This window comes from Labrus bergylta, chromosome 5 (assembly GCF_963930695.1).
Source record: "Labrus bergylta chromosome 5, fLabBer1.1, whole genome shotgun sequence".
Classification (NCBI taxonomy): domain Eukaryota; kingdom Metazoa; phylum Chordata; class Actinopteri; order Labriformes; family Labridae; genus Labrus; species Labrus bergylta.
Window position 1 is genome coordinate 1,757,246 of NC_089199.1, and position 20,966 is coordinate 1,778,211.

The 20,966-nt window shown below is 40.5% G+C and overlaps 1 protein-coding gene across 2 annotated transcripts; it reads left to right on the forward strand.

Annotated features, from left to right (window-relative positions):
* The first annotated feature begins 1,457 nt into the window (after positions 1-1,457).
* Positions 1,458-18,021, forward strand: LOC109990142 (G-protein coupled receptor 22). 2 transcript variants are annotated; one of them, XM_065954526.1, is made up of 3 exons: positions 1,458-1,904; positions 3,172-3,197; positions 14,268-18,021. In XM_065954526.1, exon 3 carries the CDS (start codon positions 14,385-14,387, stop codon positions 16,065-16,067), a length of 1,683 nt encoding a protein of 560 aa, XP_065810598.1. In that variant the 5' UTR covers positions 1,458-1,904; positions 3,172-3,197; positions 14,268-14,384; the 3' UTR covers positions 16,068-18,021. The 2 variants fall into 2 exon arrangements, with proteins under 2 accessions (XP_065810598.1, XP_020497805.1); XM_020642149.3 differs by lacking the exon at positions 3,172-3,197.
* Positions 18,022-20,966: the final 2,945 nt, after the last annotated feature.

The window sequence follows — 20,966 nt, forward strand, 5'->3', positions numbered from 1 at the left end:
CAGATCAGTAGCAAGGGCCATTCACTGTGGTTTTCGTGGTGGTCGAACAAAGAAAAAGAGGCTGCTGTAAGCTCACAGGGGGGCCTCTGTCTCTGTTTCCTGCAGCGAGAGGGAGAAGGTGAGCAGCGGAAAAAGATCTGGTAATAGAGGGCAGAGGGTGTGAAGTGTTTTATGGGGGCAAAAAATGTTCAAAAAACAAAAGAAAAACCCTGCTTCAATCTTTAGACTGTGAGTAGTGGTTTCGTACAATCTGTTAAGGATCACACACAGTCATCATGTTGCTTTTTATTTCCTTCCAAGAATAGACACCTGCGGTCTCTTTACACAGATTTCTTTGTTCCACACATTTAAAGCAACAGATCGAAGCCCAGAAGTAGGTCACTCTGACCTGTTCCATATCTGAGACCACTTATAACATGCAGCAGTTAATCATCACAATATTAAGTTATCAAATGAATAGTTCAGTACATATTTCAGTGTATGGGAGTGCAGGAAGGACTATGATGGGTTTGGAAGTTTTAGAAACTTCAACTATTTATCCTTCTGTTTTTTAGTACACATGCAAATTCACGTTTAAAAAGTTCTGTGAACAATTTACCAAACTAAGATACGTTTAGAATTCAGAATCTGGTTTTCTGGCTTTTATCCCTTTGAGAAAAACAAATGTGTAAAGGTTTTATTGAGGGTTTTAGCCCACCTTCCACTCTAGTGGTTTACCTGCACAACAAACAGCTGACATAAGCTACCTCCTAAAAAAACTGTAGGTGTTCACAACTTTATCTAAACCCACCTCTGCACAGTTTATCTCCCAGATTCATTTTGTACAGCAATTTAAAGCCCTTGCTGGAACAATCATCTGTGAGTCAGTGTAAGAGCTGCAGTGACATGGACCTTATATTTATGAGCTCCCAAGTTCACAAATTGAACAGTCAATGACCTTGATCCCTGCACACAGTTCAAGTGACAGAGTACGCATACAGTAAGTCAGCAGGTGAGCAGGTGAGCAGGTGGTAGATATGATCCATGTTATGAGGAGATCGTTTTCCTGCTATGGCTTCAAGCCTCATGAATCTCCCCTTAAACCAGCAGCGATGAAGTCAACACATGGAAATTTAGAGTCTCACTGTGCAGCACTCACTGTGCAACAGAGCGTAGACACAAGCCTCCTCCACAGTGGGAGAGACAAAATGTATCAAGTAAAGCCTGAACGGAGACATTTTCCTTTGACTTGCATCAGGTGAAGGGTTTAACAATTTGTTTTAAGGGTAAGGAGGAGTCATTTGGAAATCTCGCTGAAAGACAGTGTTCACCCTTGAGGAATCTGAGGTCGTCCTTGTAAAAGACTACCCATCCCGCCCCCCACCCAGTCCTCCTCCCGCATCCCTGTCTCCTCCCCCTTCCTACAAAAATCCCTCTACATCCTTCCTTCCCCCCTCCCTCCCCCCTCCTCCTGCAGATCACCGTATTGGTCGCTGGGATGGAGCGACTGCGCTCCAGCAAGCGTTGAGCACATAATCATGCGTTTGGTCTCTCCGGGTGTGGGATGCTGTGTAAGTCCTCTGCATACAAGTGGACAGGTGTAGCGTGCCGTGTTGAGTGGGACGATTCAAAGAAAGAGAGAAAACGCCTAAACACTGTGATTTTACCTTTTGTCTTTTTGTCTTTTCTGGTTTTGTTTAAACCTCTGCTACTACTGCTCTGTATCTGCAGCCGCGCAGGGCTTCCCCCCCTCCCGCTGTAATATTTATGACAAAACAGAGGCAAATTATTCTGGTCACGTTTCTGGCTGACAGCCGGCTGTCCTGGAGAGCGCTGGAGTGAATCCGGGTCCAGTGTTGGAGGTATAGCGCAGCGTACCGACACCTGCAGTAGGATGTAAAAGGGAATTCCCACTCAGCAAAGTGGTAAGTTTATCACTCGAATGAAGCTTTTTGCACATTTGAATTTGTAATAATGTATCTTTAACAGTATTCTTGAATATGTCTTTGCAAACACAACATTACTGTTGAAATTGTATCTACAATGACTTGGGAGCGATCTTGGCTGTCAAACGGATGTAGTCTTGTGCAAAATGACACATGTGTTGGGCTGGACAGTCCAAACCTGTTTTTTGGTGGACTGGAGGTGACAATAACAAACCACCTGCGTGTCAGACCAGGACTTACGATGGGCCAGAAAACAGCCCCTGGACTTGTGATTCCAATCTCTTGTGTGCGTTTTTTGATGGCTGGATGCATCTCCGTGACAAAACAACAACAACAACAACAACAACACCACAATCTTTCGTAGTTTCTGATCATTTTATGTTTTAACACAAAACACAATCTCAATACGCTCATGAGAAGAAACAGATCTACACTGACTTGTTTTGATCAGAATGGTTTTAGTAATCTCGTACCTCCAAGACTCCCTTTTCCCAGGGTCCGTCACTGATGTGCTTCAGTCACATGGATGCGCCACGCTTGACATACAGGTGGCCCGTCTAGTTGTTTTTAAAATCAATGCTCCACTCAGTACATTTTTTTTATTTTTTGTTAAAATCAGATACAATTATTCCACACAGCACGTGATCCGTTGGTCTTGGATCAGCATAACCCCATGAGAGCATGATTTCAAAGGATTCTTTATCAGGGCTGCAGTTATTTACCTTCGTTAGAAAGACTGGGAAGTGTTTTAGATGTTGACAGTACAATTTGCATATTCTCTGCCTGTCTTTTGCATTTATGTACATTTTAAATCTGAGATATGTTCAGTTTTAAGAGTGCATCAAAGTCTTAAGCTCTCTTTTCCCTCCAAATGTTAATGGTTAGGACATCCTAAAGCAAACTTGTTTGTGATCCGGTCCTGTCTTGCCAGGTGTGACAAACAGTTTTCATCCCTGTTCTCTTGTTGATGCGGCTTATGGTGACATGTTTGTTGGAAGGTGATATGGTGAGCAATGGTTTTCTTAGTAGATTTTTTTTATCATATTGATACGTTGTGACAGAAAAGCTGATTCTTGGGATCTCTGCTCTAGGCAGGAGGTTTTGGGGTGAGAAAGCCTCTTCCTTAATCTACTTTTAGGTTTGCTGACACAACATTCGTTCTCCCTCAAAATATTAACTGTGCTCCCTTTACTTGTTTTTATTTCACATCCTATTTTCCCCTCTGAATGAACTGTTTTGACGAGAGTACAAACATGCACAAGATTAAAAAGAGTGAGTTAAAGCCAACCTTTCCTGTTATGTTCCGTGTGTCTGTGTGTGTTTGAGCACGTGTGTTTGTATTCTATGTGTACTCCCTGCTGTAAATCCCAAGGGGACGATTGTTTTTACATGATTTCCCATTTCCAATCACTCTCATGGAGGCAGTCTGTGTGTTTGCTTTGCATGTGGGTCATTGTGTGTTGTGTGCGTCTGTGCATGTATTTATAGAGAAGCTTTGATGCTGCTGGAGGGGAAATATTCCTCCACACTTGTCACTCCGACGTTTGATACTGCAGCGTAGGCGAGGTAGAAAGTCGTATTTTGAATTCAGGAGTACTGTACTTCTGATTTGACGTGTTGATTGAAAGGATCAGATTTGTGCTGGAAAGGCCTGAAATAATACGCTTTATTAGTTTCTATATTTAATTGATTCAAGTAATGGTGCAACTTTATCTCCATGTCCTCTAATTATCCCTAATTATAAGAATGGTTTGACTTCATCCTATTTGTCTAAGCCATATAGACAAGTTGATCTTGTTTATTGCAAAAAAATCATTCTTGTGTTTATTGCAACCACTCACTTATTTCAGCCCTGATGCGACGCAGCCTTTAGACTTTTTTCAAATAAAAAAAGTTTGACTTATATAAAATCTTAGTAGTTAAATCTTTTCCTGTAGATTCATTTCTATAATGTATAAATAAAAAGTCTGAGATAACACATTGTTCTGGTAAGCACTCATGTTCACAGTGTGTACAGTATAACAACACACTGCACTTTAATCCCTCAGATAAAAGTTAATAAAGATGTTCCTGCAGGACAAAAGGATGGTGGTGGAAAATGTAATACATAGCAGGAGAAAACAGAGACAAAACATGCGACAATAAATCATTGGAGGAGAAGAGTGGAGTGACCAGGATGAAATAGGCTATCAAGAGGAGGGAGACAGGGGAGACGAGACCTGTAAACAAAGACTTTACAGACTCCGTGTGGAAGACTATAAATATCTGACAGAAATACAGCTGCCGCCTTGCATATTTATTGTGTGTTTAGATTTTGATGTAATTCCTTGTATTTTGCATGCTGGACACAAATGTTATTAGCTGTACAGTATGTGAAAATGAGTCTCAAGTACTCACTGTTTTTGATGATGACTCTTAATGTGAGTGTGGTAAATGCATGTCTGAATATTTGGCTTTATTTATGTGTGCGTGTTGGTCTAAACTCCCTCTGCTTAGACCTCTGCCTGTCATTAGTTCTGAAAGTAAGGATGCCTGCGGTGGTGCCCTCCTCTCTCTTGGCCAATGATGTCCTGTCTGTGGGAGATAAATGGCATTAATTAAGTTCTAATTGCCTTCTGGAGTGAAATAGTTTAATCATTTTAACCTGCTGCAGACAACTTCAGTCTTTCTTTTTCTAGTACCCAATCAGCACCATTTACTCCTGTAATCAAATTGCTGTCAATCTTTTTTACATTTTCTGACCTCCTCAAAGTCCAATAATCGATGAATTCTGAGCAGGAACCTCTCTGACATGAAACAGAGTCTAGGTCATAGAGATCTTTTTTCTCTGCAGGTTTAATTAAACGTAAGTTGAAGGTGAACACTACACACTAAAACTGTCCTGATTCATTATTTTCAGTGGTGACGGAGAGTCTGTTTGGGCCCTTGGCAAAAATTCACAGGGGCACTATCCAACCAGTTTTCATCACCACTATCTTATAAATAATCTCACACCAATAAAACAAATTGTGATATTTAAACTATTTTAAACTAATTTAGAATTAAGAATAAAAAGCTTTAAAAACTGTGTAATGTCAAAATATAAATATGAAGAACAATAAAAACTTCCCCATGAAGCGGAACTTTGAAAGATGTAACTGACGTGCTGTGACCTATTTCCAACTGAAACAGGATACAACCAATCACATGTAAGAAGGCAAGACATAACGTTTGGATGAATTTTATTGGCTCATTAGCTCTGAAAAACCTTTTAAATTGGTCAAGAATTTGGCATTTGAATGCAGAATGAATCATCTGGCATTTAAAACGTTGGAAGAGAAAATACAATGAGTCATTTTGATGTAAAAAATACTCAGATAATGCTTTGAAATATATATGGCAGATCAATGAATATTTATCAGAGGGAATAAAACCAGGAAAATGTATTTTTCATTTCATGGGGACTTTGAACGATCACATAACTTCATGTCAAAATACCTCTGAAAACTGTGCTGTACTTCCAAAGAGCTAGTGTTAACATTGGTGGACTGTAATAGAACAATAAAATCTTCTAAATCGCTTCAAAAAGAACAATATAGACATAGGCTAGTAATAGTTTATATTAGGGAACTAAGCCCACACCATGAAGCCAGCTCATCAGCACCCTCTTACTGTAACATTGATTCTACAAATGCTGCTTCTTCATATGCAAACGTCAATAAACAAACGGCACAATGTGAAGCTAGCAGAAGTTGTGTTATTCCAGATTGAAGGCTAGACTAGTAGCATTCTGTCATTTACTATTATATTTAATTGTCATTATCTGCTCACTTACCTCTGTCTACTGTAGCTTTCTTTGTTTATCTTCATTCCTCTTCATTTTCATTTGGAGTGAGTGCTGTCAGATGGAGCCCCCTTAGGATTTCTTACCATCATTGCAAACTTTGCACATTTTCAGCCACTGCTTCGATTTTCAAGTTTTCAGTCCTTGGGGCCCCAAGCAGTTGCCTGCCTTTGTCTGTTGACAAGCATCCTCTGCCTCATTCATTGTTAAAGGTACCCTGCGGAGCATTGTAATCTGTTTAGTTTCTCAAATGATTCCACTGATCTACAAGTGACAGTCATGTTCCAAAAGACTCAACAATGCACCAGAAAAATCAGGATGAACATGATAAAGCTAGATTTTTTTTTAAATACAGCGAGCAGGAATAATTGATGATGCTATGTTGTGTTGTGTAACGTTATGATTGCTTACTGTTTGGCTATTGTTCCTTTCCACGTGACACACCACAGTTAAATCTGGCAAGATAATCTTTGGAACCATCAGATAATTGGGCCATTGTGTTTACCTCACTTAAGGAATAAGAGTTTTGTTTTAAATGACCGGCTCTTTTTACAGAGGTTCATTCCTATTGATTGGGAATTTTGAGTCTCAATAAGAAAGAAAAAAGAATCTCGGATTACAAAAAATTACTCGACTGCAATACCTTTAGGGCATTTTAAACTGGAATATTACACAGACAGGGCATCTGAACTTCAATGTTTTGCATTGCATTTTTGTTCAGATCTGTTTGAAGTTATATGTAAGAGGGGGTATGTTCATAATCTATGCAACCCTGGCCAATATATCTGACCTTTGGTCCCTAGTTATCGTCAGGCATATGAGTTATAGTCTTGACCTTCCTTGTCTGGAAAATGTCTTTAAAAATCTCAATTTTCATTTGAGTTATTCTTTATTACATCATATTACATATTTCCATCTTAGAAAGCTTGTTCCAGAGTCACAGAAGACATTAAAAAAAGTATTTTTACTTGTCAAATAAACTGATCCATGAGTGTGAAATTGGAGCTGTACAACTTTAACTGTAAAAAATGCATAGAAGAAAAGATAAGAACCTCTAGCATATTGAGACAACATTTTGTGTTTGTGTGTGTTTGTATTCACATCAAAGCATGTCTGTGCATGTGGGCACAGGTCACAGCTTTTACTTGATAAAAGTCAGTCCTGCTTGTGATCATACAAACAGCTGATAGCTGTGGTTTGACAGCAGAGAGGCACGGAAGCAGCCACAGATCTTGCCCTGTGGCTTCTCTATTTATTAACAACGCTCACAACACAAATCAATAGAGAGGGAGAAGTTCATTATCACACCCAATCACTTGAGGAAATTGTGAGTTATTACTGGTATGATAAGAATAAAAAGGAATACTTCAATGCCCCTCCATTCTATCCTGGTATTATTGTCTTATAATTGTCACCAATCATGGCTATTCTATTCGATTGAGCTGAACAGCCTTCATAATTGCTGATTTACATTTAAAACTCCACATGCTCGGACTCATTCTTGCTTCATTTCAACAGCTTTCCCCACTTCATTTTGATTTCTTCTTGTTTTAGAGAACAATGATTGCATGGCAGCTTTGATAAGTCCTCATTGATGGCTGGTGCATGTAATACCAAAATTACAGGCATGGAACATCAGCTTGCTATTAGATACAAGTATTGTCTGAATGGATGAAATTGATTGGTGATGTAATGCCTCACACCAGATCTGTCTAAATCCAAGGTCTCCTTTCTGTCCAGAACTGCTTCTATAGATTATAGGCTTTAAATATTATGTATGGCTTCCTTCTTGATGTTTTGTTAGCAGCCTGTCAGAATTGTGTGACTCTACACAAGTCTGCATTTTAACTACAAGATCTCTTATGTAATAACAAGAATCTGTGAGAGGCTACTTGCACTGTTGCATCATGAAACGCTACATTAAAAAAATCACAGAACAGTCCCTCCAGACAATCTGGGAGGATTACACAAAGATATCGCACCGTGAAGTCAAGCCATGAGTTTGAGATAAAATGGATTGTGAAGGGGGAACTTGAGGCCGTGCATCTGGGACTATTCAAAAGAAAGATGGATAGAGGTAGTGAGCAGGGAACAAACATTCCCCTCCAGCGAGCACGCGGCTCCACATCCATCTGCAGCCGCTAAGCCTCCCTCCCATCCATCATTCCTTCACTGCGCCTCCCTCACGCTTTCATCTTACCTCCTGTTACCCAGCAGGACCATTTTCCCAGGCAAAAGTCTCAAGCAAAAGTAAGAATGGGATTCAGCATTTTCTCAAGCACACAAGATGTCATTCACTTCAGTCGGCAATCTATCTTGTGATGTTTCTGCGGAGAGCATACGGGCAGGGAGAGTGTGCAGGGACGTGGGCTGGAGCTGGGTGGTGTTGGGTGGTTGTGTGGACGGCTGGATGGCAGATAGGAACACATTGCGCGGCACATGGTGTTCTTGTGTGTCTTCTGCAGGTTTTGCATGAATTATAATAAAAACCCCTTTATAAATGTTACAGTACTAAGTGCTGCTGGACTTCACATCAAGGGTAGCAGTGTTGTTTTACTTTACCTTGTATTGTACATACAGTATTCAGTTTGTTGGGTGCTCTCATATTAAAACTAAATTTCACTTTCAGGTTACTGTATCAGAAAGATATCACAGGGAGTGATGTTATTGCTTTCTCTGAATAAGTTGTGTTGTTGGTCTGGACCGGCTGGTTTTCTGGGAGCCTGCCAGGGATGCTGCTGCCCAGCTGGTGGTGGCTCGCTGTTAGCACTGCTGGAGAAATTGAGTTGGAAAAATTAAACCTTTGATCGATTGTCTCACTGCGGACATTAGGAATAGCCATGAGTCAGCGTGTTGTATGCACCATCATCTTGTTTGCTTTTTCTCATTTTCCCCCTTTTATTCCCCTCACTCCCCTTTTTTCCTGTCACTCTCCTCTGTATCACCCCCCCCCCCCCCCCCCATGTCAACTTTTGGTGTCAATCCCATAGAATCAGAAGAGCAAAGGCTTATTTCTAGTCCCAACATGTGACACTGACATTTTACACTTTAACAAGGAGGAAAGCCATCAAAGCAGAGGCAGATAAGAAAATCTCCATGGATAGTAACCTTAAATAAACCATCACACAATGCTGCTACACTTTCATCTTGTGAATCTGTAGTCAGATACAATGTCCTCTTACAGAGGTCTCTTTTGTTATCTGAAAAGCCAGGCCCCGTTTCCTGCTACAGCAATTATTTTTCCAATCTATTTTTTGTGTGAAAAATACATACACATCTACTTTGGTTATTGTTATCGGCAAGTAAACAGTACTGACGGTTCCTGTCCCTGAGGTGGACCCAGGCACAGAGGCTCACTGAGTAGTTGGATGATTTCCAACTGCAGAATTCAAACCACAGCAACAGGTATAATGAATAAAAAAGAAGTTGTCCTTACCAGAAATCCATTGTGTAGCTTACTCTGAAGGTTGGTGTGCTCAAGTTAACAATACTTACATAAGATGGCATGAAAATACTGCTCATGGTAAAATAAGCAATACCAAGACAATCACAGAGGTTTAAAACTAAGATTCAGCTGGCTGTTTCTTCTCTAGAAAGCTGTTCCAGCCTTAGAAATATGCAACCTAAGCCCAAAAAGGTTTTAAAGAGTGTTCAGGCGATGCTTACATTTAAATAATTAGCAAATTGAAATCTCACATGTATTCGCCCTGGTTTGGGGCTAAAGCGGGAGGGTGCCCTCAGGCCCAGTGCAGGATCAGCACTCTCAGCAGGATGGGCAGCAGTCAGGACACAAAGGGCCAGATTGAATAAACCCTTTCTGCTTCAGTTCAGACATGCTGGGAAACTTGTGCGTGCTGTTTATCAGACAGGTGCACTGGCCTGGAAGTGCAGTTGTCATCTTAGGTACATCGTTTGTGAAAGTGAAGTGTGCCTTACTCCATGAGGAAGGCTTACAGGAATTACATTTTTGTGTATGTAAGTGTTTGTGTTTGAGTCTGGGCAGGTTCAGGATCAAGAAGGAACTGTGGAAATGATATTGGAGAAACACAGCTCCTTTGAACTAAAAGGAACACAGGTGTACTAACAGATTAATTTAATATAGAGTTGGAAGCGTTTGAATTGGATTTTGGCACCTATTAAGCTGTTGTTCACCATGTTAATTATTATTTGCAGCAGTTATCATGGGAGGACAGGGCGACATAAGACGCATCTTTGCCACACATTTTTGTCATTGCACCTTATCTGTAATTCCCTCCACAAGACTGTGCTACTGTTATTTAAATATGTCACTGTAGGCTTGAGCCTTCATCTTGTTGTCAGTCTTCTCCCTCTGATGCATCCTCCCTTTAGACACACTTTGGGCTAAGAGCATGGTTACTGGTTGTTTTTAATGATGGGCAGCAGTAATTTAGCCTCTGGCAGGAATCGTTCAGTCAGGGGAAAAAACAAAACACATAGATAGCTAAGAGTGTGTGTTGTAGTGCAAGGACGAGTGAAAGAGCTTAGACAAAATTAGAAGGAAAGAAACGGAACTTTTCACACTGACAGGATGTAGCAAAGCATTTATCCTTTTATATTGTGAAAAGCTGCTTGACAACCTGTCATCTTCTACAAGACACCTATAATAACCCTGACAGCCGGGTCCAGGAGGTTATACCGTCTTAGACACTGTTTGTTTATTATTGTTGTTTTGGGGCAGAGCACAGAAAGTATGCCAAAAGATACAGCAGATTGAATTAATCATTTGTAAAGCCCAAGCTAAACCTGTTTCTTATTTGATTCCATGTTGAACAAACAAGGCACATTGTTTAACTTACTTGCATTATTGTAATTTATGCTGTTAAATGATTAGATGGATTTTCCAGAACCAATTTAAGACTTTTTGAAACTGAAAATGACTCAACAGAAGTTATGCTTTAAAACATTTCATCACAGTTGTTTGTTACAAAGAATAACTACCATGACTAAACTGAAAATTAACAGTTAATTTAAGATGTTCATGTGTAGCGGTTGTGTACTCTCTCTTGCGTTGTGTGATGAATCAGGCAGACACTTTTACTTTTGGCACCAGCACGCCAGTTAATCTGATAACAACAGAAGCACATACGGTCTCTCACAGCCACTCTTCTAGTAATAAGCTCCAACATTGCTAAAATATAAGAACAAATAATTGAGCAACCTGTTAAGCAAGCTACACCACAGAGATCAGAAGTTACATTTTAGCTAGCAAAACACACACGTGATGAGCCTAAATGACTCAAAAACATAGTAATATGATCACAGAAAAGTTTTACAATAATTTCGGAGCTTCTCTCAAACATGTGAAATGGAAAAATATTACTTTTATCAAGAAAAACGATGCCGCACTATGATAAACCAAACATTATTCCAGCAGTCTTACAGTCTACTGACATGGACTTTTCTGCAGCCTTATTTTCAGTTACTATCTATAAATTCATTAACCCAGTATTTACAATTCTCCCTGAGAGTCACCAGTTCTCATGATCATTGCTTTAAAAACCAAAACATTTTTGAGCAGCAGGTTAAAGATACAGCAGTTCGTATGAAAGGCATATGCTATTTTTTCTAGCCTCAAATCCAAATGCTAACACAGACTTTTCTACTGTTTTGTCTGTGGCCCTTCATATCTCTTACTAGTTCATCACACAGTACTAAGTATCCATTATCATCATAACACTGATTGTGGCGTATTGTCCCTCTTAGTCATAGAATAGCATAAATGACACTTATTGAAAGCTTTTCAGCCTGCATATTTCAAAAGCACACACACCCCTTATAATCATTGGCAGTTCTGTTAAGAGGATCAGATGATGACACGTTGTTGGATGAGACTGATCAAATCAGTTACAAGACAATACCATGGATAAATTAACTCAAGTAAAAAGAACAAATGAACATGTCTCCCTCATGTTTTCACATTAGCTGTGAATAGAAAAAAGGTTGATTGTTCCATGATTTCTCATTCATATACGCTTACATTATCAACATTATTTATGTATGAGCACATGATTTATTTCTCTAATGTTTCAAATACCCCAAACAAGAGATGGATGGCGCAATTCGTTCAATGCAGTATTGACATGTTTGTTGCTTCTGTGATTAGTGGAAGTGATGCCTGTTCAATTTTAAGTGTTTCTTTGTCTGTGCCATGATTATCAGAAACCCTACGTTGTGAACCATATTTAACAATACCTGTTAACACAATTGATTGTGAAGAGATTAGGTCACAGCTCACTGAATATTCTTGTGCTTGTTATGCATGTTTTCAAACACAGGGGGAATCGAGATTGATCTTTTTCCTATCAGAAGAATGTCTTTTAAATCCGATGTCATTTTGTACCTCAGAAGCCATATGTAGGTTTTGAGCTCCGTTTTTTTTTTGCAGTAGAGGGAATTCCACATAGGCCTAACATTTTGAAAACAATATCTTTGTTCATTAATGTCAGATACTTCATACTCCTGTGATCTCTGACAAAGTAAACAATATAATACGTTTTGTAGCTGCAGCTGGTGATTAAAGAAGGGGATAAATCTAATTTGCCTGCAAGTAGTTAATGCAGTGCTTAAAATGAGACCACAGGTACCTGTGAAGTGAGATGGGCGGTATGTTTCTGGGCTCCCTTGGCTCAGGCTTGTTAAATTGGAAGATCGATGATGCTGTAAATCAATGTTCCACCAACAACGCAAACCCCATGGAACCCATTAGTGGATTAAGATAGACCACTGGTCCACGCTGAGTCTTGTTCTGCCTGGAGGTCCTTTCCACATGACAAATGGGAGAAAAAACTGAAATAACACAAAGGGAAAAGGGCAAATGAGAGGGTGTGAACAAGAGCCGTGACAATAAACAGGTTGACAGAAGAGGCAGGGGTCAATACTGTCTGCAGGGACACACCTGTAGCTTCTTGTTCAGAGACTCAGGGAAAGGATTTTTCTTACTGGATTTCAACCAGGGGTCGTATATAACCAGCAAATACTTAGTATAATTCCCTTCTAAGCAAAAGAGAACACCCAACCAGCCATAAGTAACATGCTCTACATGCAAAGTCATCTGTCCCAGCCAGTAAGCTGAAAGAGAACAGAGCCAGAATGGATGAAGGACAACAGATGAAACGAAGTGGGTGTTGGGAGAAGATGTCAGGGGAGCCGCTTTTCCTCTGATAGCTTTGTTTATGTGCCACTGTCTGAGGATCATTGATCCATTCGTCTTCATTACGTCTCCCTGTGAGAACTATTAACTGCTGCCACCCTCAGTTGGGTGCCTGCTATGTTGACATGCAGTGCACGGTGTCCCTGCAGCCAAGAAATGTCCCTGCCACCTCCCCTCTTTCAGGTAGAGGCTAACAGTTTTAAACTTCCTTTGGAAAAAGGGAACAGGAACACTTTAAAGTGGCGACATGTAAAAAAAAAAAAAAAAAAAAAAAAAAAAAAAAAAAAAAGGATTTAGGTATTACGGTAATCATATTCACGGGCATCATGGAGGTACTAGGGGGCTGATACTGGTATCAGTATAAGCCTCTGATACAGCCTAGTATTGGGAATCCTGTTGAACACCAGTCAGTGCATCAATTTGATTACATTCCATAAATTAATTGGTTTTGGTGTCAGCAATCAGTTTTTCACCAATTATATGGATATTTTTTGTTGCAGTGGTATCATATGGTTAATGGTATCGTCCAGTACTACATTCTATTAATCTAAAAGGAAAAATGGTATCACAACATCTCTGGTAAAACAAACTTATGTGAAAAACATGTAGTATATCATAGTTCCATATAATTTAGTTCATTCTGCATTCTTTGTTTTAACTGATGTAACATAATAATCAATCAAAAATCCACTAAAAAGGGGCGCTGGTGGCCCCATGTATGGAGGCTGTCATCTCAAGCGGGCGGCCCAGGTTCACATCCCACCTGTGGCCTCCTTCCCGCATGTCATTCCCCACTCTCTCTCCCTGATTTTCGACTCTATCCACTGTCCTATCTCTCCATTTAAGGCACAAAAGCCCCCCCACAAAAAAAAATTCCACTAAGCTCATGGGAAGCCTAGTTAAATCTTTATAGAGAATTCACTGTAGTGCATGATCTGTAAGCACAGTCAGGAAATAAATCCCCAGTGGTTGACTGCTCGGGTTCCTGCTGAGTCCCTGCTAAGCGCACTCATACCTGCAAATTCCCCCCATGAGACACCCTGCTCCGTTTCTCTCTGAGCTGTCGCCATTGTCTATGATAAGTTTGTTGTTATGAAACTGCTTAAGCTCAGTGAGGCATCATGGGTCATCAGCACAAGCTTGAACTGCAACCTAATGTCTCCAATTGACTGTCAAGATCACTTTTAAATCACTGTCAACTCAGCATCCCTTTGCTTGTGAAATATGACATGTTTAACTGTACTTATTGAACATCATTTTCTTGTTGTTGAAAAAGCTGACTGATAAATGTTCGATCTTTCTCTGTCTATCTTCTTCTTTCTATGTCTTGTTTTTATTTTGATCTCAGAATCACCAAAGATCTGGCCCTATGACTGTCTCGTTCGAGCCAGAGGAAAGACAAAGGCAGAGCATGGTCTGGTGTGGCCCCCACTGTTGCTATGTGTGAAGGAGTGCCGTGGCGTCAATGGAGACCGAAGGCTATCGTGAACTCCTGGAGACCAGTGATGGTCAGGGGGTAGGCCTGCTGGATGGAGGGGGCGAGGTGGGGGCAGAGGAGGGCTGGAGCACCCCCTACCCTCTGGGCTTCCAGGTATCTTTGACCACTGTGCTGATACTGGAGCTGGTGTTGGGTTTCAGCAGCAATCTGACCGTGCTTGTGCTTTACTGCGCCCAGTCCAATCTGGTGGATTCAGTCAGCAATCTTGTGACAGTCAACCTCCATGTCCTGGATATACTGGTATGTTTGCTATGTCTGCCACTGACTGTCGCTGTGATCTTGCTACCAGCCAATGGAAGTGGAGTCAGCAGCCTTGCAACGCTGTGCTGCTTTCATGAGGCCTGTGTCACATTCACTAGCGTGGCTACAGCAGTCAATGTGCTGGTGATCAGTTTGGACAGATATGACATCTCAGTCCGTCCAGCCAGTCGCCTGCTGACCCCAAGGCGTGCAGCCCTGCTCCTTGCAGCAGTCTGGGCTGTGTCTCTTGCTGTTTTCTTCCTGCCTTTCCTTGAGGGGGACTTCTTCTCTTTGAGGGCTGAGGGCAGTGAGGACTTGGAAAGGCAGAAAAATGAATCTGAACTCATCACTGGACTGATGCCATTTTTTTCCTCCCTCTCCCCCTCATCTTTACCATCAACTGATCCTCCCTCCCCCTCACACCACCTGCCGCCAGTATGGCAGAACAGGACACTGCTGTGTGTAGGCGGGCAGGGGTATTACACAGGTCTGGCTATGTATTACCACTTGTTACTCCAAGTGCCATGCTTTTTAATCTCCGTAGTCGTCATGTTATTCACCTACTCCAGGATCCTTCAGGCCCTCAACATTCGCATTGGCTCTCACATGATGAGAGGTACACGTAACAAGGACTCCACCTGCAGGATACGCTGCAGGAGGCAGAGGAAGAAGGAATTGAGCCTACCAACAGAGGTAGTATCCTCCAACCAGAATCAGAACCTCAGTCATCCTCCTCTTATCCCCTCACCCACCCCTACACCGACATCACCCCCAGCAATCTCCTCCATGCCCCAGGGCATGTCTGACAGTGGAGCAACAGTAACTACTGTCAGTACTGCTGCCACCACCCCCATCGCCACCACACCAGCCACTCCTGCTTCTCCAACTCCAGCTTCAGCCTCAACCCAGACCCAAACCACCACCCCACTGCCAGCCTCCTCCATGGGTGTACAGGCCTCAGTTTCTGCAATCATCGCCTTGAGGAGGGCAGTGCGTAGGCACAGGGACCGTCGAGAACGTCAACGTCGTGTCCTCAAAATGTCCCTACTCATCATATCCACCTTTATGGGCTGCTGGGCTCCTCTGTCTGCAGTCAATATTCTGATTCTGTGTCTGGGTCCCAGCGATGGCCTGGTGCGGATACGCCTCTGTTTCTTGGCAATGGCTTATGGAACCACTATTTTCCATCCTCTGCTCTACGCCTTCACCAGGCAAAAGCTGCGCCGTGCCCTCAAAACACGAGTAAAGAAAAGGGTAGTGTCCCTACTTCAGGTGGACCCAGCTCCAAGTGGGGGCACAGTTATTCATAACTCTTGGGTGGAGGGGGGAGCTCAGAGGAAGACTCGCAAGCCACGGGTGGAAGCTAGTGATGGCACTGATCGATGCCTCACAGAGGCAGTGAGGGAATGAGGCTGGTCTTGGTTGGTGTGTGGTTGTGAGTCTGAATATGAAGAATTGAATGCATCCTACCAATTTGCTAGAGAAGGACTGTGTGTATATTAATGCAAGAAAAATTAGTTCCAGGTAGTTTACAAAGGTCTGAACAAATCCAATGACCTATGGTTCCATTCATATGCAGGGCCAGGTGAGTCCTGAGCTCTCATTAGAGCCCTCTTTCAGCTCTCCTTTCACATGCCCTCATTAGTCTACACCTGACTGACAAGGTGGCCACTGTGTCTCCATAGCAACTCTGGACAACACCTTAGCCATGGCTACTGAAAATACTAGTGAAAACCCCACATGCAGGATAAGGGTTATACTGTATAACAGCAAACCGACAAACTATTGCTCCTTTGTGAACTTTCAACTTGCATGTGCCTGTAGTATATGCACAGACAGACAGGCAGACATACACACTTAAACACATACATACACATACACACACTTACTGCACACTGATCTATATTTAGTCACTATCTGTGAAAGCACACCAATATCTACCTGCACAGATATTCTCAGTGAGAATATTATTGAAAGACTAGGTTTCTCTTTCTTTTCCCTATTTTTGTTCATGCCTTAATTGGGTTATTTATATGATCTCAAGGTGCTGAATGTCCTGCTGTATGTTTACAACAATGTATCAGAGTAACAGTGTTTATGCATACTGTATATGGTATGGCAAATTAGCAGGTAAATGCAAGCATTCAGATTCAAAGTTTACAGGCTGAACTTCCAGGATACTGCAAAAAAAAAAAAATCTGATTTCATTTAAGTACCATATTTTGGCAGAATTTGTGGAGGTTAAACTTTAAGGCATGATTTTTTTTTTTCTGAAATCAACTTTAATTAACAGTTATTATGAATAAGGCAAGGAAGTGTAGTTTTGTTTGGAAGTTTGCATGTATGAATGTAAGGGTAAATGAGTGTGTGCGTGTCCATGACTATGTGCAATAAATCCTGAGCAAAGCAATGACCCCTAGGATGTGAAAAAAAAAACAGAATGTAAACACAGAAATGTAGGTTTTCTACGAATGGTTCGCATAACATGGAAGAAGGGAAAAGAAAAGGGACTTACTATTATTGTTAACATCAAAAGCAAACTACCAGGAGCAATTGTAACAACACAGTTCACTGTAACACTACTGATATTGTATCACTTCAGTTTTTTAAAGTGGAAATCAAAAGGGCAACATTTTGTAAAAATGTCATCAAAATTGTGTCACTAAAGATAAACAAGCATCTTTAACCAGAGAAATCCATTAAATCTGCCTTGGGACTTTACTTTCTGTTGGCTATTTGAGCTCTTGAGGCAGTGTCACTGCTTTTGGCAGCATTAAGGACGACTGCAAAAGCAGACAGGTGTCCTGGACATATTACAATATATCTGTGTCTCTCTATCTCCTCAGGGCTTTGTGTCTCATATCCAAACTTGCTGGAAATGAAACAATAAACCAGCCCTCAATCTACTCTTGTATAATGGGTGTTACAGTAGGTAAAGATTTATGTCATTAAGTAGATACAGTACACTGAAAACTTTGTATGGAAGAGCTTGGGCTTTGGGCTATCTCCTCCATTCAAACCTCTTTTACACTACTTGTGACCCAGACAGATGACAATAATCGTTGTTCGTATATGTACATTTTTCAGGGATGTAAATATTTAAAGGTCTGGGTTTTAGTTAAAAATAAATCATCACAATCATCTGCCGGACAGAAAATTAGCCATTGTGATAAACTCTGAGCGAGTTGGAAAGTTGCTGTAAAGACAAGTAATTGTATTTGTGTTAATACTGTATGTGTGTACACTGTACTATACAATAATGACAAAATGTATAGAGAAAAATTAGTATTGTATAAGATTTATAATAAGTGTTATTGTATAGAGAAGAAGAGAATCTGTAATAAAAAGGTGATCTATCTAAGAACTTATCTCTCTCTGTTCACTGTTTGTGTATACATTATATTTATTTTCAGTGTATTAATTGTGATCAAATTTGGATTTTTACCTATCAGGAAGTTTAATGTATTTTATAAATGTCCATGTAGATACATTTTATCTGCTAGGGAATATCCCTATGTGCATCCTTTGTTTTCAGACTTAATGGCATGAACAGAAAAAAGAAGAAAAAAAAGCCATAGAAGAACAAATGCCTTATTGTTTTTCAGTGTAAAAGATTTATAATCAAGTTTATATTAATACTTTATTGTAATAAACATATTCACTTTTTTTAAATGAAAGTAAGAACTGAAAAGTTATGTCTCTAATCACAAGACTATTGAAAAATGTCTTGTGAAAAGGAATTTGTCAATTTGTCCCATGTAAGACTCCTTTATTAAATAAAGTGTTTTGTCACTGCAATTTCACCACAAATGCAGCAGTGTTTGTAGAGACTTTGAAGAACACTACTCGATCTATTCTGCTAAGTGTAACTTCAGATTTCCACCTTCCCTCTCCTTTGACCCGTACTTCTGTCTTTTGTCCAACTGTCCATACCTTTCTACATCTCTTGTTTGCACTTCTTATTTCTCTGATCTCTAAATTCGGAAACTCAGTCCTGGATACTTGCAGTATTTGGTGATGACTGTGCAGAACCCGCACTACAAGCACCTGGTGATGTGACTACTGTGCTAATCACCACTATTAATGAAGGTGCAAATTGTTAGTCTGGTAAGCATCTGTCAAGACGCTTTCTTGATGTTCATTTTATCAAAACAAATCTGTCTACACACATGGTGTGTGTTTGTTGCCTTACTGATTTCTGGAGTAATTCAACACCATATATTCCCTAATCCTGCCTGATCATTTCATCAACATCCTCCTCTTTCACACCCTCATTTCCTCGCTTGGTTCTCCCTCTTTTTATTCCACAGGTCTGCATCTCTTCTCGCATCTCTCATCCACACTCAGGCCTTCCAGAACAAAGCAAGGAACAGCTGCAGTGTCTGTGAATGAAGGAATGTCACCTTGGGGGATGATGCTGGAACAAAAACATGAGAGAGAGGGGGAGAGAGATGCAGAATAGAGAAGAGATTAGGGCGGAAAAGAAGTAAAAGACAGGAGGCATAGATTCTTTGGCATTGGTCCATCATATGACCAATAAAGGGACAGCACCGCATCACTGCAGAGCACCACCCTTTGCTAATAAAGAAAAACAAACACCAAGTGCTCAATGATAAGATATGCTTTTCTGTTTTGTAATGTTGGCCCAGTAGACTAACGATCATACGGTGCAAAGCTCTCCTGTTTTGCCCTTACTCAAAAAAGTCAGAATTGCCTTCAAATAAATATAAAGACCTGTATGTGTTTAATGGCAAAGTATTCAACCAACAGTGACTTTGCCAAATCATTTTGCCAGAGTCTGAGTACAGAAATAAATAGGCTAGTGGCAGTTTGACAGGACTGACTGTTCATGGTGCTTCCAGTTCTTGCATGTAGCTTATCCATTTGTCATATATCACAATGGTGTAGGCCTATAATTCTGAGACATTTAGTATAGACTGTACACATTTTGACATGCAGATAAAAGTGTTCATAAACCTGCAAAACATGTCCGTCAAAGCCATTGTATATGGGTGGGACCACTTTTTTTAAAAATCATTCATTTGGACCCCCTCACAGAAACAAACGTGGAGTAGGCCTTTCTGTCTCTCCACCCTGCGGAGAGCAATCTCAGTCAAATCAACTTTCTCAATGATGATCGAAACTCCGGACCACGTTTTCACTGCTGCCGTGCAGTCCATTCCGCTTTTCAAACTCCGTATCAGGTTTTCATTCTTGCTATTTCGATTCCAAATACTCTCAGGCGTACAATTTGTATCGATAAGAGACACACACAGCACCGAACATAGAGTCTGTCACCACGATAGACTGTAAATATTAGCTCACCACAAGCTTCACATTCATCTAAATGTTGGTAAATAGTTCACCTGTAGCTTATAGTCTTACTTACAAAGTATCTGCCTGACAGCAGCATCCCTGGTTTGTTATGTGCTAATTGCTAGCTAACATGAGCTGAGCAGTGGAGAGATGAGAGGGAGGTTAGAAGACTGTTTGATCAACAGAAATATGGACATTACGAGATTTTTAAAGTAAGTTATAATAACTATGAATCAGTCCATTTCAGCTAACTTACAGCAGACTGGACTACAACATATTCGTATGAGAAAATATTGTTATCACTGATACTATTAACGGAAAATTATTTAATACTGCACTTCCATGATTATTAAATAATAATAATAATACGAAATAATTAAATCTTCTCCATCATCATCTTCAGAATCAGAAGGTGTCTTGTGCTATCGCCAGATAGAACCAACAAAATATGTCAAATATAGCCTACATTTTAAAGTAGGAAATTACATCTACTCTGTTAAACACAAATATGGGGATGTGCCTCCCAGACTCTCCCTTAAAGGCCATTTTTTTAATGTTTTGGTTTTACACAGACCTTTTGATTGCTGTCTTCATGAAGTTGTTGATTTCTGAGTACGGAAGACTTCAGATGATCATCAACGGCGCCATCTTGTGTTCGAATATTAAATGTTAGCTAATGATATCCACTTCCTCATTGGTTTTGCTGTTAAACCTAATATTTACAGTCTATGTGTTAAACCCCCGCATTACTGGATAGTAGATATTTTCGGAGGGTCCTTTCGAAATTAGGTACGGACCTTATTTTTAGGTATCCATTGTTGGAGAAGCGGCTGGTATGCAAGTTACAAGATAAATATTGCGACTGAAACAACATTACGGCTAGCAAACTATATTTCCGTCTGGATCATGCTAAATACAAAATCAACGATAGACATTGAAAAGATTAGCCAGCCTGTGTTTATCTAACCGTTTTACTCCTCTGACGGTACACGC